General features: G+C 39.7%; 1 protein-coding gene across 2 annotated transcripts in view; it reads right to left on the bottom strand.

The window, feature by feature from the left end:
• cerk (ceramide kinase) overlaps nt 1-18,300 on the bottom strand; it is a 65,006-nt gene extending 46,706 nt beyond the window's left edge. Inside the window, exon 1 of one of the 2 annotated variants that reach the window (XM_050036696.1) lies at nt 18,071-18,300. In XM_050036696.1, the coding sequence (XP_049892653.1) occupies nt 18,071-18,236 (166 nt within the window). In that variant the 5' untranslated portion in view covers nt 18,237-18,300. Of the gene's footprint in view, nt 1-16,382; nt 16,690-18,070 lie in introns of those variants that run through there. The other variant, XM_050036697.1, reaches the window with a different exon arrangement.
• Between the last annotated feature and the right edge of the window lie 290 nt (nt 18,301-18,590).

Raw genomic sequence — 18,590 nt, 5'->3', positions numbered from 1 at the left:
CATGTTGTAACTAAGATATCCGCCGGAAAAAATATGTTTTTCACGGACCGGTTATTGAGTTTGTTTACATGGCGGTGGAAACTATGAACGAGCTAACACTCGTCTGCTGAGGGTTAGCTCGTTGCCGGCTATTTTGTTGCTTTCTGTTGACGTCACATTCCGCTTTGAGTATATCCAATCAGCACCAAGTAACCCCCAAGCCCCAGCCAGGAGTTTTTCGGGGCCGTTCTGAGTACCTACTCCGAGGCAGGAACTTGTTTAGCCCCTGTAAAAGTTCCAGAACCCTGTCCTTCAGGGGTGGTTCCTGCGGTGGAGATACGCACCAACGGCCCCGGCCCTGTAAATTTATCCCGAAGTTCCTGCGGTGGAAACGGGCCTAATGACGGCTGGGTAAAAAGTAGGTAAAACGCTACACTTGTCACTGTCAAAGTTGAACATTTTTCAACTCTCAGCGACCAGAAAAAAATATGCCAACAGTACAGCACTCAGCGCCTTGTCAGACCTCTTCCATCTGTAGTACAGTCTTAATACGCAGTGTTCCCATTGCCAAAAATTAAAAAAATAAGATGGACTTGTGAAAAAAAAAAAAAAAAAAACGCTTTGTGGACACACAATGCCATCAGGTAGAACACATTCAGTGCACTGTGGCCACTTTAATTAATCTAGAGACAACAAGCAGAGTTTTTTCCCATTAACCAATCAGGTGGTTGGCGAATAAGCGGAATTTCAGTTGACGAAGACTTTCTTAAGTTGATTACAGCCCTAGAAATTAAAGTAAGTAAAGTTTCAGGGTTAGGTTTCCCCTTTAAAATTACATTGGCTTCATAGGTATAGGTTTCAAGGGGGACGCAGGGGATGCACCCCCTCAATGTTTATAACACGTGCATTTGTCGACCCCACTTAAAACATTAAAGTAGCAGAGGACGTTTATGAGACATTTATCCCAAAACATTAATGTACAAAAAAGTTCATCTGATTGCAGAAAATATGGTGTTTGATGCTCAAAATGATCTAGTAGAGGATCCGCAAATCCCCCATATCATATGTGTCCCCCCTTCCCCCTTGTTAAAACAAAACCTACGCCCTTGGTCAGCTTCATTCATTCAGTTACAAAGGTATCTTGTGTTTCGATGACCTCAGAATGGCAGCTTATCATTCATTTCACAAACAGTAGAATTAATGGGAACAATAACAGCCACGTCCCAAGAGAGCTGCTGGGTGTATGGGAAGGAACTACTTCTTCTTGTTCTTCTTTTCCCACGGGAACAGGATTCAGGCTGCTAGTATAAAATGACTTTAGGATGAAAGACTTTGGCAGTGTTTAAATGGTTTGTTCATTAACAGAATTTGTCGAGTACAGTGTGATCTGGTACCTCCTGGCAGTGAAGAGATGGGGTGGGTCAGCTGCCTTAAAGAGCTGCTAAGTGACATCAAAGGATTTAATAGGTATTATTAATTTACTGTGTTTGAAAGGCAGAGATTGGGAAAATGAAGGGAACTGTTGGGAAATGGTTTCTTTTCACATACATACTGATAAGTGAGCACAAGCTGGTTTTAGTATAAAACAGAATGACCATGGGAAATTAAGATAAACGCAATGAAATCATTAAAGAATAGCTTAAACACCCATGATATCAACAGTAAAAAGGTGCAACTCAATGCAAGGAGGGAGACGCTTTAATATTCTACCCTAGATCTCGCAATAGCTATAGCTTTCCCTTGTGAAACGTTTCTAAATTTAAATCCAGATATCAGGAGCATTCAAGCAGAATAGATGCAGAATAAATCCAAAAGTGCACTTTTGTACTAGGAAAGGACAATATTACTTGCAATGAGTTTAACTGACCTCTTCAACTGCATCACATACAGGCATTCCAGTCTCTCCTACAAATTTATTCAGCTGATATGGTGAAATGGATGGGAGGGAGGCATGACATATTATTTCTCTCCTGGGAGTCTGAGGGAATAGGATTTCATTTCTTTCTCAAATAAAGATGATGCGCCATGCAGGCATGAATAACTTTATGGCCATCGATATTCACACTTTGACAAATAGGAAGAGTTATGGCCATGTGAGTAATAGCTTTATTTCAGAAAAAAAAAATCAGAATGAGGAGTTTCATTCCAACTATTTGAAAAATGGCACTTAGTGCTCTGCCAAAGTGATTGTTGGTGTTGAATTAAAATATATAATGGATTACTGAAACTTAACTGTAACGTATAGCCATGTTCATCCATTTTCTAAACTGCTTGGTCAGGGTCACAGAGGGGCCTAACACTGCTGCATTATCGGCCAGGTCATGTATCAATACATACAACTAATATTTAAAGGTTTTAATTCACCTCACATTCATGTGTCCGATGGAAAAACCCAAAAGAAACTCACACAAACGTGAGCAGATGCAGACCACACGGCATCTTATGTATTTCCTTGTATCATAATTCAGGATCAGGAGATGTAACTTTGAGGTTCTGGGTAACTACCTCCGTCAAGTCTTTGCCCTCTGCAGTTAGCATCATCACTGCTGTTGTGCATTTAGCATGTCACATTGACACCCATGGATTACAATGAGTCTTAAGAAAGAATCTCACACAAAGATATCTGAGGAAGATTCTTGCTATGAGCTGTTGAGTTAAGCCGACCTTCTAAACACATGCATGGGAATGTGGAAAGTAAAACCCAGCAGAGAGATATCCGGGAGTCAAATCTACATGTGGTTTTTGTTGCATGTTTTACTGATAGTTTAACTTATCACTGAGATGTGCTGACAAAATAGACATGGTGAATTGAAGATGATGTTCTAACATCAAAAATCATTTCATGCAAATGTGCGGAGATGCAAAAGCAGATTATTTTTGGTTTCATGTTGAGAGTGACAGCTACAGTACAGCAGGAATCAACCCAAGGCTACAACCAACTGTATTAGATTTGAGATAATTCAACATGAAATCTTGCATTTGCTGTTTGTTTCATATCCAAGCGCTAAACTTGTACCCGATATGTGCCAAAACATTCAGTGGAATATATTAGAATATCTTATCTTGCATCTTACACATTTACATGTTTGTTATCTTAAGCTCCCTGGCTTATGGTGAAATCCGAAAAATGAAAAATGTATGAAATCTTTTTCTCTGTGTTAGCCTGGTGGGCAAATCAACTTCTGTCAAAGACAAAAAGCTAACATTCATCATTGAGTCAGTACAGGCTGCATCTTTCTCTTTCTCTACTCAGACCGGTCCTTTGAACAAGTTGGTCAAATTAACCTCCGAAACAAGAACAAAGACAACGATCCCAGTGAACTGTGTAAGGGAAGGAACTGGAAACAATAGCTGACATTCCCACATTCTAACACTGCTCCAATAACCCTGCCACACACACATTCACAGAGCCACAAACACACACACACACACACATATGCTCAAGTACACAATAATCCCATGGCCACACACACAGCAGACATACCCGCACACAAATTCCCTACTTTTTAGCTCAGTGCAGTCCCTAAGCTACATGCTAAGCCCTCGGCCATACAAGGCAGATCCTCTCTGCTCTGCTCTGACATACTTTTCTTTGTGCTTGAAAAGAATCTTAGCACTGCTAGTCAGTCAGTGTGTGCTGCCTATTCATTCCACAGGGCTCAGTTTGTTACTGTGAGCCGAAGGGGCCTGCTACCTGTAAGTCAGCTCTTGTTTCACTGCTGCAGAACTAAGGTGATACCTAAGGACACAATTGGTGGCAACCAATTCATAACAGGACTGCTGCTTCAGCCAGAGGACTAGATTCGAGCCACATTACTTGGACCTGAATCAGACTCAAGTTACAAATTTGATGACTTTAGACTTGACTTGATAAAATTAAATAGAAAAGACTTGCAGCTCGCCTTGGACTTTAATGCCAATGACTCGTGACTTCACAATTTATTAGTAACACTAATATTTTGGTCCTCCTAGACCTTCGTCAAGAGCGTTCAACACCATTATTTCCAACATTACTATGATGGATTTCGGGATCTAAAAGACCAATTTATGATACATGGCATATGAATATACAATGTTGAACATTTTGAATGATTTATGAAAGCTGCAAGGCAACATTTTTTGTCAACAATCTTGTAAATAGCCTTTATTGTTTAAGAAGGTTGAATTTTCGAGGTTTTTCCCATGTTTTTCTTGTTGTCTTGTTCTTTCATTTGTGGGGTATGTGACATATGGTGCACAGGTTGTTGTCAATTATTGAGAAACACACCTACGGCTAATTGATTCCCTTACACCTGTGCACACCTGCGAAATGAGTGGGGCAGTTTCTATTTGAGCTCAATGTTGGAAAAAATAGTGTTGAACACAACTGAAGAAGGTCCAGGAGGACGGAAATGTTAGTGCTACTAATAAATTGTGAAGCTGAGCAAGAGCAGTGTGCTGGATTTTCTGTTCAAGGACTCAAGTGATATTTTCCAATGCACCTGCATCTGCATTCTTCAAACAACTTGAAAATACTTGAAAATTTCCCTCAAATCCAAAGAATAAAAAATATGTTACTTTGTGCACTACGAATCAATGCCTTCATTCAACGAAATCAACTGAACCGACTAGCATTAACGCAACTCATTTCCAGCAAGTCGACACTTAATTCCCAAGATCCACTTTGGTTAAACTAATCCGACAGCATCCAATCAAGTTGCAGGAGAGAACCATGAAGGACTAATATTATGTTACTGAGCACCAGTTGGAAAAAATTATGCCAAAGATAACTTTGTTCACATACAAAAACTACATGGTGGTCAACAAAAAACAAATTGTAAAATACAAAACGTGAAGGTCATAAATTACCCAAGGAGACACGACAACTTCCAACAAACTTGTTTTACCAAATAAATACAAATTATAAAAAGCATTCCTGATTTTTGTAAATGTAATATATTACTACTTGGTTGTTAAAATGGCTTTTCATTTGGTGTCGCGTGCATAATGACTTGATTAGGATTCGAAACTCAAAATTTAGAACTTGAGAATTGACTTGAGACTCATAATACTTGTGACTTGAAAGTCTTAACTTGGGACTTGAGGCTTACTTTTGATTTACAAAACAATGACTTGGTCCCACCTCTGGCTTCAGCTTTCGGTTATCTAATTCAAAGACTTGGATGTGACAATTGGGTACAAGTGGCCCAAACATCTCCGACAGAAATACCACAGATAATCTGTGACAGGCAGGGCAACCTAGATACACAGCACAAAATTAAAACCAAACATTAATATTGTCACTTCAACAATACTTATTTATGACTGGTCATGTGGCTATCCTGATTGTAACTGTCTAGTGTCTTGTAAGCTCATACCTGCTGGGCTTCATCCAGGGCAGGACACTCAAATAAACAAAAATCATAAATCATCATTGTCACTTCAATAACATTTAAGCCATAAGTAATTAACATTAGTGCGACCTGGAGCGTGACGCTTTGTGTTTGTGTTACTGACTCATGATTCCTGGCAGAGGCTACAGTAAACACTTGAGGCTGCCAGGTGATATTGTTCTCAGTGTTTTCAGATAATGCCGTAGAGTTTTAACGACGTGAGTCATGAAAAAATTTGATTTTTTTTCTAAACTTTAATCTCTAGACCTGCCAAAAGTATTGTTTATAAAGACGTAGGCTGTGTATCACTTAAAAGGCTCATGGGTATGATTTCAAATGACATGATATTCAAAGCCTTGAGGCATGGCCTTGGTGCTCACTACCAGGGGTGTAGTGCTATTTGTTTAGGTACCGGAACGGATCTATGACACATGCACGGTTAAGTTGTGGCTCATTTCGAAGGTGATGTGACCAGTATTTCTTCGGTGGCAAGTTTTCATCCATTAGTCAACTATAACTATGAAATAAAAGGATGTTTTGCAGCCTTTTCATCTTCACCAGTTAACAGTTAGCAGCTATACACTTAATGATTAAAACCACTGTGCTGCTCAAAAGCACCTGTTTTCTTGCATGTCACCCAATGCATGAGTTGACGTCATGAATCAATCAGCACACCTTAAATGTCGATAAGACTGTGACCATTCCATTTGTTTTTAGTGGCACTCCTCCGTGACATATAGTTTAGTAATCACTGGATCTTCAAGCGTTCAAAAAAATCTACGATTTTCAACTGGATTATGTCAACTGCGAATATTCTATTTCCTCACTTGGATAAGAAAAGAAGTGGCGGACTGTCATTCTGGTGCATATTGGCAGCACTACACCCCTGCTTACTGCTGCTAAAGCCCATTAATTACTATATCAACTATCAAAATCCACTTGAATTTAACTGAGCATTAGCTTCTATACAAACTGGTTAATTATACATAATAATAGTGGAGTATATAGTATGTCACTTTCAGGGGCGCAACTATTATATCTATCAATTAATCTGTCAATTATTTTCTTGATTAATAATTTTTATCTATAAAATGTCAGACAAAGAAAAAGACAGAAACCCAAAGCCATTCAGTTTATTATCATGTATGACAAAGAAAAGCAGCAAAAGAAAAGCCTGATCACTTCAAAGGAATAGATTAACATTTTGAGAAAAGACATGTTTGCTTTCATGTTGAGAGTTACAACTTAAGATTGTTGTATATGCTAAATATGTAGTTAAGGCTTGTTGGATTAGTTTAACATGAAGACTGGAAACAAAGGGAAACAGCTCGCCTTTCCATGTCCAAAAAAAAATCCAAATCCACCGACCACCCAGCCAAGACATAGTCCTGCACCTAAAAACTACAACTGACGTTTACAAAGATCAAACAACCCAAACAGGAAAGTGTTAATCATTGAACTTTAGAGGTACTGAGAGTTTAATTTCATTAGTTCTGGACAGAACAAGGCTTGCTGTTTCCCCGTTTCCACAAAGCGAAAAAGTGTATTTCCCATGTCAGCAACAACAACAAACAACCTGTGAAGTTTCAGTTCAAGCTTCAGGTTCCCCACATGAGAGGTTCAAGTTGACTGCCATGGAAAAAGGCCGAGTTCAAAGAGACAATCACATGGGATAAGAACAAGGAGCAGCATACAGAATAATTCCCTAACCCTGGCATGTGAAACTATCAATGTGCAAGACGGGGGATGGACCTCAAATTCTGGCAGTGGCAGTGCATTGCTTTGCCCAGAGTGTGAATGTAATCCCTAACTCTGGCATTGTTAGTGCCTTTCTCTACTGAGCCAGAAACATCCAAGTCCTCAGGGCCCAGGGTGCGACTGGTTTCCATTCTAACCACATGAGACGGATTAACACCTGCGATGCACTGTTGTAATCTGCTAAAGGGCCAGGACAATCTGTGAATTTGTCCTGCATATGACTGTATACACCAGTGGTTTCAAACCTTTTTAGCTTGTGACTCTTCAAAATGAGGTTGCATGTGTCTGCATTCAGTGACAAGGATAAAATAAGACTCTGGTCTAGCATACAAACTAAATGCTACATGCAGTAATACAGCATGAGCAAACCGTAGTCTCTGATCCGCCTACGAATGAATCATCCAGGTACAGGATTTGGGAGAGTCTGCCAATGACACAGAGTGCTGACTAGTGAAGTGGTTTATTTAAGTGTGTCATATTATGAGAAGAACATAGGCATAAAGTTTAAAATCAGTGAAGTGGTCCTTTTACTACCTAGAGGGCTAAAGCTCCAGCGGTACTTAACGAGGATTGAGAGCCACTGGTCTTGGCAGTAATTGTATCCTGTAACGATGAAACAAAGAGGATCTTTCAGTTAATGTAATGGAGCTTAGGAGGTCAGTTAAAAGCGAGTCTTTAATCGCAGCTATTTCATTAAAATAACTTTTGTCCTTTTAAATATTTGTGCGACCAGGCCTTTATGGGTTCAGGCAGGAACCACTGATGCTGAAGGTCGAACCTCAGTCTCTGGGCCTTCCCTAATCCATGCCGATACAGCAGCAAGCTTTGGGACGAACTTCCTTCTCTCCAGTGGAAACAGGAACTGTTATATCTTTTTGTAGCCATGGAGAAAAATAAAACTTACTCCCACTTTATGTTCTTCATTTGTGTTTGTATCACTTGTGCCTGATCTTTATATGCTGCTGCTGCCAACCATTTATTTTCTTTTGCTAAACATCTTGATTTTCACTCTGATATGTATAAGCTGATTGGTTTTTGAAACAGTCCCTGTAACAACATTTTACAATCAAATGAACACATCAAAACTACTTTTTAGACTACAGAAGGGTATATTTGATCCTAAATTCAATGTAACCTTTAAGTTTTGTACGTCTGCGTGACAAATTTAAATGTCTACCTTAGTTTAAGCAGTTTAGATTAGTACAGGTATAACTTATTGCTCCTACCTGCCTATCTGCAGTATTGTATTATACATATTGTAAAACTGAATTTAATGGTGTATTGTTATGTGTCTGTATGTACCTTTGATGTGTCTGAGAAAAGCCAAAGACAAATTTCCACTGAGGTGGACAATAATGCTACCTACATACCTACCTACCTACCTACCTACCTACCTACCTACCTAGTTGCACCAACATTACATTTGCACAGAGCATCTTCCATGACAAACACAACATGGCGTTGCATGTGGTTAGTATGTTGGCACTGATGTAGACTCAATTGTTGTGGTACTTGAGGTCGGTCTTGGTCTCAAGACCACTTTTTGAAGGTCTCGGTCTCATCTCAGGCTCCGCATTTTTACTTGGTCTTGTCTCGGTCTCAGACATATAGGACATTGGATTTTATTTCAAGATCGGTCAAGACCACAACTGCGGGAATATCACTAAATTGCCTGACAAAAGGAAGATGGTTGATTTTAGTGCCTTAGTGTTTGTTTATATTTGTTTGTTCATAGAAGACAAAGGGACATATATATATATACAATTAACCTCTGCAATGCCTTTTGATTATTTTATACAGACATTTTTTGTGGCCTATCCATACATTCATATATACACTATATGGTGATTAAAAACAGGTAAATGACGAGGAATCTTCATTTGTTTTTATGGAAATGTTCCACATTTTATCTAGGTGTGTCATGAATGGGATTCACACTGGTCCTACCTCAGTCTTGCCCTACCTTGTTCTTGGTCTTGACTTGTCTCAGTCTAGATAGACTCTGCTCTTGGTCATGACTTGGTTTTGGTTTAGGTGGTCTTGACTACAACACTGCCAGACTATCTATTGGAAGGTTTTATATATAACCCACTTCAACTCCCTGCAAATTGGTTTGGGATGGCCTCAGTGTGGCGGAGTATCCACATGGACATGGAAACAGAAGTGGGTAGGGAGAAGGTATACAGGGTGGATTGGGAGATCCCTACATAGTGGTGGGTTCGTGTTCCCCTGTGACAATTAATGAGCGTCTTTAACTGACTTTAGTGATAGTACCTTAAGTTCAGACTAAATCAGCACAAACACTGGAGAGTACTCATCCTGCTTCCTTAAATCTGCGTGGCATCCCACCTGACAGGATTCCACTGAAAATACTGGTTCCCTACACAATGCCTTACGCTAACATGATGTCACACCTTTGAGGTTACACACAAGGATGTTGAAGCAACACCAGACATTCTCTCATCAGCCCAAAATAAGGAAGTGCATGATAGATTTGGAGGATTTGATCTTAACTCAGTATATCCTATGCATTCATGCATGGTGCACAGGAGATTTTGTATTTGTGTCTGCTTGTGCGTATGATATATGTGACAGCAAAGAGCCTGGCCTCACCTTCTTTTAGTCCTCTGACAACAACAAGCTGTCATCATATTCATATTCTGCTGTTGTTCTCTGCACCCCTCCCTTTACACAGTGGATCAGTATGTAATCCCTTTATTGTTACCGAGGTTTGGCACTGACAATGTGTTAGAGGACAAGCCAGCACAAGCTTAAGGAAATGCTTGCATTCGTAGGTGTTCCCACACTATTTATGTAGTGTTTATGTCATTCCTGTTTTGCTTGTACATATTGCATTCCAAGTGGCATGCAACATGGGTGCAAGAGAGAGAGATTTAACTGAGGGTGTGAAACTGATAAAACTGTTTATGTTGTTGGGTGATGCAGCCTAATATTTAAGCATTTTTGGCCTAATTCTGCACATTAGCTGCAGATGAGTCCTTGTATGCAAGTGTTGTACTGCAATAAATCACAAAATATGAGTTATTACAATACAAGTTGGCTGTCCTACCACAGAGAGCACTAAATCACTCAACCACATCAACACATTATTATCCAGGTCATTGATTCATTGTGTAATTAGCTTTAGAGGTCCTACTCTTTACTCCTATTGACCCGAGCCACAGGTAAATAAATACAATCAATGTAATGAAAGGGTCTGTATTGCTGCCAGTAATGCAGTATGAACCACAGTTTACCCAATCTCCAGCTGTTCTTTTCCTGGCAGTGTTTATCTCTCTGTATCTCCCTCCCTCCCTCTGCAGCCGTCTCTCAACGTACAGACAGGGCTGTGCATTGAGCGCGCGCTTTAGATTACAAAGCACAGATCTGCCTGGGTACACATGGCAGTGAGCTGTCAAACAAGACATGGATTTCTCCCAGGCACAATGGGTTTGTTAAGCCAAGGCTTAGGCAAACAGATGGAGAAGAAAGGACAGCAAAGGTGGAAGGTATAACAGGAGTCACTAGAGGTGCAGTGGTACTGCTAGATCACTTCACACGCCGACAGTGCCAGACTAAACAAGTCATCATTTTCTCAAAAATGCAAACTTGATTTTCTGTAACAAACATAAAATACTCTCAGGATCTCCACTGTCATAATTTTGGATATGCATGAACACTAGCAGCATGGCTCTAGGGATGGCAGTGTTGGTCAGTCTGTCCACCACTTTGGTCCAGACTAAAAGATCTCTGCCAAAATATACTAGATTGCCATAAAATGATGGTGGTGCAGTTATTCATGGTCCCAAGAGGCTGAAGCCTTATGACTTTTTTTAGTGTCAGAAAAAGGTCATAGGGAGTGAAGCCTCCAGTGAAGTATCCTGTGAAATATCTCTACATCTACTGGATGGGTTGCCATAAAGTTTTGTTAACACATTCATAGCCCCCAGATGATGAATCCCAACGACTTTGCTGATCCCCTGACATTTGTTATGGTGCCAACATGAGGATGGCATTAGTGGTTTTGAGTGAAAGCTTTTAACATGTGTTGAATGCGTTTCCATTCAATTTTAAATAGTCATGCCTTCCACAGGATGAATTTTAAATACTAACGCCTTGTTTCCACATAGCTCTGTGTGCATACAGTATGTGAGTCAACCAGACGACCGTTTGTTGCTATGGGAACCTCCAGGATGTCCGTTATGTTTGCTAAACCTCTCCTTCTGTTTTTTTCCCCCCCAGTTAGGAAGTTAGCATAAAAATTAATTAGCTAACATAAGGATTAATTTAATGCAGCTCCATTTCTACATTTATTCTATGTGAGAATTTTTGCACGTTTAGCTAGCTAACATTGATAGCATGCTAGCTGTGTACCATATAGAGTGCACGTATAGTGGATCATACGTCTTTCACCAAATACTTCACAAAACTGGCTACACACCTGACAAGCCAACCTACAAACTTATTTGTTATCAGGCATTATTGGTCCTGTTTTTGTCTGTATACCACTCAATGTGTATATTCCACAAGACTGAACGGCTAAAAATACTCAAAATTAACTTTTCTGCCATTTCTGCGGCTGCATTTCTATCCATTCGTAAAGAGATGCATTTCCTTCCTACAAAACTAATGACCTTCCCATCAGCCTCAGCTGTATTTTGTGTTTACTGCTAAATTGCAAACGTTAGCAGCATTAGCATTAGCTGACATGCTAAACTAAGATTGTGACAGTGGTAAATAGAGTGCTCCAGGGATGACGTTTCCTTGTAGGCCGATGTAGAGGTTAGCGTTGCCTAGGATTGAGCCAAATACTCAGATTAAATGAGTATCCCGTACAGATAATGTATTTTATACGAATAAGAGTAGCCTATTATACAAGTAAAATGTGTCAATATCTGCCCTTTTGAAGCTCAATGCTGAGATTGTTTTATGTAAATAGTTTTTAAATAAATAATAAACATAGCAACTTCTGATCAACCCATATCAATTTCAGGCTTAAAGTATCAACTTTCGCTTAGGCCCCACCCACTTTTGGCTTAGAATCCCCCCATTTCGAGTACAGATACAGATAATTTAGTTGGTTAAACAGATACAGACACAGATACAGATAATAGTGTACTTGCTCTTCCCTAGCGTCACCCTGGTTCCCTTGTCAAAAAGCCTATTTTGCATTGGATTTTGGATCACTGCCGAAAATGAGCTCTGTGGAAAACAAATCTTTATGATACTTACACATTTCAGCAAGCTAATCTTAACAAATGAACACCACTTTCATGATTTTTGAGGCCTACATACTATCACCAAGCTACAAAATTCATATTTGTTTGAGTTGGGTATTTGCTGATGTATTTTATGTCATAGACCAAAAAATGTCTCTTAAGCTTGTGTTAACCGTGGACCTTATTTCAGGTATCTAACTAAAAACCATACAGAAAACCCATTGACTTTGAGATGAGGGAACTGGGTGTGCTAAAATGCTAATTCATTTCCAGGTTTTAGAACTCATTCCTGCACCACTCTACACAATACCAACAGCAGCGTGTTAGCATTGTCTTTGTGAGCATGTTCGCATACTGATTTTATCGCTATGCTCAAAGGCTATGTGCAGTCTTCTTTTGAGACTAACTGTAGTTCTATGACTGACTGATACAAACAATCGTGTTTCTTTACTCGTAGGTGGATTTTGCTGAGGGATCTTATCACAGAGGATATTCTGTAATGCTGATACCCTATTTCAGCCCGATTTCCAATACTTCCTGTATTGCTATAAGTGAATCCCTGTCTGTAACGCATTGGATCTGTATCCAGCTCTGCCATATGGGAAGCAAATATCTAAACCCTCCCTCCCTGGCCAAGAGAGATATCCAAGGCTTAGAGGGCCTGAGGAAGTACTACCAGCTAAGCATAGTGATTTGGAGAAAGGGGAGATGCTCTCTAAAGCATATGCCATGATTTAGACGAGATTTTCCTCCGAGATGGGAGCATGCACTGTATAAGAGTAGTGACTCAGGCATTACGTGGACATAGCATTTACTCTAGGCTCAGAGGCCATGCCATCTCAGTGATTGGATTTTGTTTGTGTGTGTGAGAGCAGATCTGTGTGTACACCAAACATTCCTGGCCGGGATACCCTGCCTCACTCTCTACTCAGCACATCTGACTGACGGATGCTCTGATTCGACCAAATCCACTTAAATGTCAGGAGGTAACATCCACTAATGTTGTCTAAACCAAAGCATCAAGACCAGAGCGGTGTTTACCGCTCATATCAATTCCCTCTTGGCATTTATGGCACTTGTGCGTCAGCTTGATGTTAACGGGAAAATCAAAATTTTGGGCAGAAAACTGGAAAATACGAGTTGAAGAAGACCTGTCAAATCTGAGTCACGCCGTATGATTTCCTGCCATCAGCTGGGATTAACGTTTTTTATGTCTTCTCAGTGCTCACTGATTTTTCTTAACTTCTAAATGTGATAGATAATGTTAAATTTAACTAACATGTCACCTTCTGTTTGAGATATTTCACCTGATATCCCAGCTGGTTTTGTCACATCTTTTATTGTCATTTTCAATCAACTAAATTAGAAAATGATGTAAGTGACAAATAAAATAATCCATCCTGATTTACTTGTTAATTTGCATTATTTCTGCTGTTGTAGAAACTAAACCTGTGACAATGCAGGTAGGGGGCTGGTGTCTTGAAACACCTAATAACCCTGCAGAAATTTCACAGCTTCCAACACACACACCTGCACAGAGAAGAATCTGTGGAATGCTTGTGCAGCCCATGATGTCATTCAACAACATGTAAAACACGTGGAGTCCAGAAATAGAGCATTTCTGTGTTCAGGTAGGTGTAAAGACGCAGAGGAAAAATTCCAGTCACCACCACCCACGTCTTTACTATAGTCACTGATTAACTAGACTGCGTTGACTATTAATGATAACCACACTCCAGTTAGAGACTGTGTGTATACAAATAAACATACTACAATACTTTAGCTTACTTAAGCACTCACAGTCATAGAATTGACTCTATGGTGTTTAATGTTACTAAATACTTATTAATGGCAAAGTCTCCTCGTTTGATTCCTAACTCCGGGGTAAACAGACCTGCTCTTGTCACAGCGATCATCGCTGGGCTGGATTTTGGTGTAGCCGTGTTGAACATTGACTCAATAAATGGAAGTCTTTATGGCAGGTTATTATAGGGCGCTTGATACCACTTTGAGGAAGGTCAATGGCCAGGTTTAAACTGAAGTGTGCAGTGCCAGCTGTAATAACTTCACTCGATATGGTATCCTACGATAATTGCAGAGCGGGGAACTCATCTAGATGAACAAACATTAGCCTCGGGAGGTTATAGGGACGTCTAAACTAAGTGAAAGTTGCCTGATGCATGAGGAAGTAAGGGACAAAATTTGGAGCGCTGGTTGACAACCACAGTAACTGCAAGGGCAGTTAAGGTGTAAACCATTCATCCAGAACATGCTGGGATTCCAGCTTACTCGTTCCTGGAGTGGGTTGCACCATGACACTAGCTTGAGTGTATAAAGTTTTTCCGATGTCCTTAGTAATCACTGTAGTTCCAAACGATTGCTTTACTAAATTGGGTTGCACCATCAAAACTTAAAAGTTTCAGTTGAAACTTAAAGGGACAGTTCACCCTCAAATCAAAAATACATATTTTTCCTCTTACCTGTAGTGCTACATATCAGTCTAGATTGTTTTGGTGTGAGTTGCCAAGTGTTGGAGAACTAGATGACACTCAGCTTGTGGTGCTCAAAGTGGCAAAAAAATACATTTGAAAAACTCAACAGCAATGTCTCTTTACAGAAATCATGACCTGGTTACTCAGGATAATCCACAGACCTTGTTGTGAACAGTTTCGTGAACGAACTACTTTCTTTCTACCAAACTACACTAAACTGTATCATCACACAGAAGGAAGCGTGCATCTACTGCTAGCTCACCTAGCACCACCCAGCTAGCTAATGTTACAGCTCAGCCGAGGACCAGGCCATTAATGTTTACATGTCCCGCTTTTATGAGCATGAGCCTCTTGTCCACGCTTCCGTCTGCACGGTGATATAGTTGGCGAAGGAAGTGTGCATCTACTCATGGACAAGAGGCTCATGCTTGTGACAGCTGAGCTGTAACATTAGCTAGTTCAGTGGTGATGAGCCCCAAATTTAACAGCTGCAAAATTAGAGCGATGCTCACATTAATTCATCAATAATTATAATTCAAAAATACAAAAGCTTATATAATACTCTGAAATAGGCAATTTTGCATAATGAGTACTTTTACTTTTTGTTCTTTGAGTATATTTTGATACTAATATTTTTGTACCTTTACTAAAGTAAAATTTACTTGTAACAAAGTATTTCTGTTTTGTTGTATTGTTACTTTTATGAAGTAAAAAATCTGAATATATCTTCCACCACTGCATATAACGTTTTGTGTGGAACCTTGAGACGGGCCTTGGTGAGGACTTGGCTCAGATTAATCTGATCCTGTTTGATTCGGCAAGGGAAACCACTTGCGACCACATGACGTCGACCCCAGCGGGGTTTGGACCCACCATTGCTTATAACGATATCAATATAATACTAGGGGTGTAACGGTACACAAAAATCTCGGTTCGGTACGTACCTCGGTACACAAGTCACGGTTCGGTTTTTTTCGGTACAGTAATGAAAAAAATAGACAACTATTAAATATCTTTTACTTATTGGTAACCTTATTAAAACATACCACCACAGCAGTTAACTCTTTTTACACAATTTTTGAATGAAACAAATATATATAAAATCCTGCTTTTTCACATTGTTTGAATGAAAATAGAAATATAAAAGTGAAAAATAAAATCCTGCTGTTTTTTTAACACATTTTTTGAATGAAAAATATAAATATACATTTCTGCTTTAACAGTTTTACTCAATTAAAATAAAAAGTATAGTGCAGCTGGTCAGCTTTAAAGCCTGCTCAGATTCAGTTTTACTAGGAACTTACTTAGCTTTCCCACTTTGTTAAAGTGCAGTAAACAAAACATGCTTATATCTAAAGTGCAGCTTAAACAATTTTACTCAACTCCAATGGCGTTGGTTATTTCTTTAGCGCGATGGTCAGGGAAACGCTCTTTCTTTTTAAACGACGACGATATCGTAGTTTGCACCAGATTGCTTTTTCTAGTCGTGCCGGTTAACGTTCAAACTCGGGTGGTGTCGCTTTAGATGCGTTAGCATGTTAGACGTGTTTCCAAGTACATACCCGACCGCTGTTCTGCAGTGTCGGCACACTGCTTTTGTCTTGTCAACTTGTTTATTTCCATCTTCGTATTTTACCCTGAAACCAAAGTGTTCCCAAACGGAGGACTTAAGGTTTGCGGGTGGGTCTTCAGGTTCGTCAGGCTCACTTGCCATGTTGTCAAAATGCGAGAATGCGCTGCACAAAGTGAAAGCGGAGATTTACGGGACTCGGTCCGTCACTCAATTATGTCCGTCGGGGAACTAGATATTTTAAATGGTTCGGCTCGCAAAAACGGAATTAAAATAAAACAAAATAAAATAAAATAATATCCTGCGCCCAATAATTCGGTACAGGGTTGTGCCGAACCAAAAGTTGCGTACCGAACGGTTCGACACAAATACATGTACCGTTACGGCCCTATATAATACTGATATCAGTGACATAAGGAAGTTACACCGGGCCCCAGTGCACGCTATTATGATGAGCCCTATAGTGCATGCCATCGTGCATGTACTGTTTTGACACATAATAATACTTAATTATTTTGTTTGTTTTCACCATGTCCCACTTGTTTCCTATATGTAATACTTTATTATCGTAGATTATATTTTATGTTTGTCAGGTATGATGTATCTTAAGCACATTGAGTTTATGCTTGTTGTATGAAATGTGCTACATAAATAAAGTTGACTTGACTTGACATTGGACAATATCAACACACATATTACCCAACAATCATCACTGCACATCTGACAAAAAGTAAGAAACTAATCCATGAATTGAATAGTTTTTATAGTATATTTATGGATATAGATAGCTCATATAGAAAAAGCATATCATTTTGTTTTAGCTACTATTTCAAAACCTAAAATGAAAAAAGAAACCCATGATGAACATGGGTTTGCCTTTTCGAGGACATATATAGCAAATGGCACCATTTTTAAATCAGGAACATTCTTTTTTTTTATCATTTATCTTTGAACACAGGTATATGTCAAAGGTGGCAATCTGAATCACTAGCAAGGGCCTGCTTTCTCTACAGGCCCCTCCACCCCAGGGGCCCCAGTGCAGTGTCTTTTTGTTGTTGTTCTTGTGACAAACTGGGTTAATCTCAGACATCGTATTGTATGTTTGGAGACACTAATGCATCTTTTTGCATCTAAACCTACAGTAACCAAGCTAACAATAGCTATTTTGGCCCTTAAACGCTGCCATTATGAGGGTTTTCCCAAAGCTCACTGGGACAGAAAGTCCTTTTCATGAAAGAGTTAATGAAAGGATGAATGAACTCCTTCCTGGAGGACATATTAACAGTCAACCCTTTGTTTCCTTGTAGGAAACAAGAGCCTCCTAATTAACTCTGAATGACAACACTCATGTGTGACCCTCTTGACAGGGTACAGACCCCAGCTCCAACAGATACATGACCTCACTGGTGCTCCCTGAAATATGAATGATCCTGACACAGTGTGGAGTGGGAAGACAAGCTCAACACTTGGGTGAATGGGTGAAGACAGTAGAATGAACTAATACAACTCAACATAAATATATTTGATCATTTTAAACTCCTTCAGTTGCAACTTTAATTCAAATATGAATTATTCTGTTTTAACTAGATTGGTTCCTCATATATTTCTTTAGTTTTAAAACATGACACAACAGCTTAAAGACAGCTCTCACACTAACTGACTCCTCCATGTCAGACTTACCTGTGTCAGCACTGTTGATGCCAGAGCTCCGTGTTCTGCTCCTTTCAGTTTCCCTCCACGCCAAAACACTACGGTTCACAGCAACTTCTACCTGCCTGTGCTTGAGGAAAAGCCTGGAACATAGTAACCTGCCTTGTTTCTCCATCATGTCGCTCACACGTGTCATTAGTTACGCTGTCGTCCGGTGATTCTCACCTCAACTTTGTTACGGCCCGCATAACAAACCGCTGCTCGGTGTGTGGAGTGTGTGGAGCGAGTGTATGGTCGGCCCGGGCTGTCAGGAGGAGAGGGACTACACAGATCGTCTATGAGACAGATGACTCACTCAGGAGTCAAAATGAAGCTGGCCTACTTTCCACACTCTGATGTCTTACAGGAAATATACAGTGGAAATAATAGGGTTGATTTAAATGACATTTTTTCTGCATTTATAAACAGAGCAGACCAATATTATGCAACATATGTTGGCCTCAAATATATTTGTAATGATTTTTTAATTAATGTTTGATTGATGAAATTA

The sequence above is a fragment of the Epinephelus moara genome, chromosome 23, assembly GCF_006386435.1.
Source record: "Epinephelus moara isolate mb chromosome 23, YSFRI_EMoa_1.0, whole genome shotgun sequence".
Lineage (NCBI taxonomy): Eukaryota > Metazoa > Chordata > Actinopteri > Perciformes > Serranidae > Epinephelus > Epinephelus moara.
This window is presented reverse-complemented; position numbering and strand designations above follow the sequence as displayed.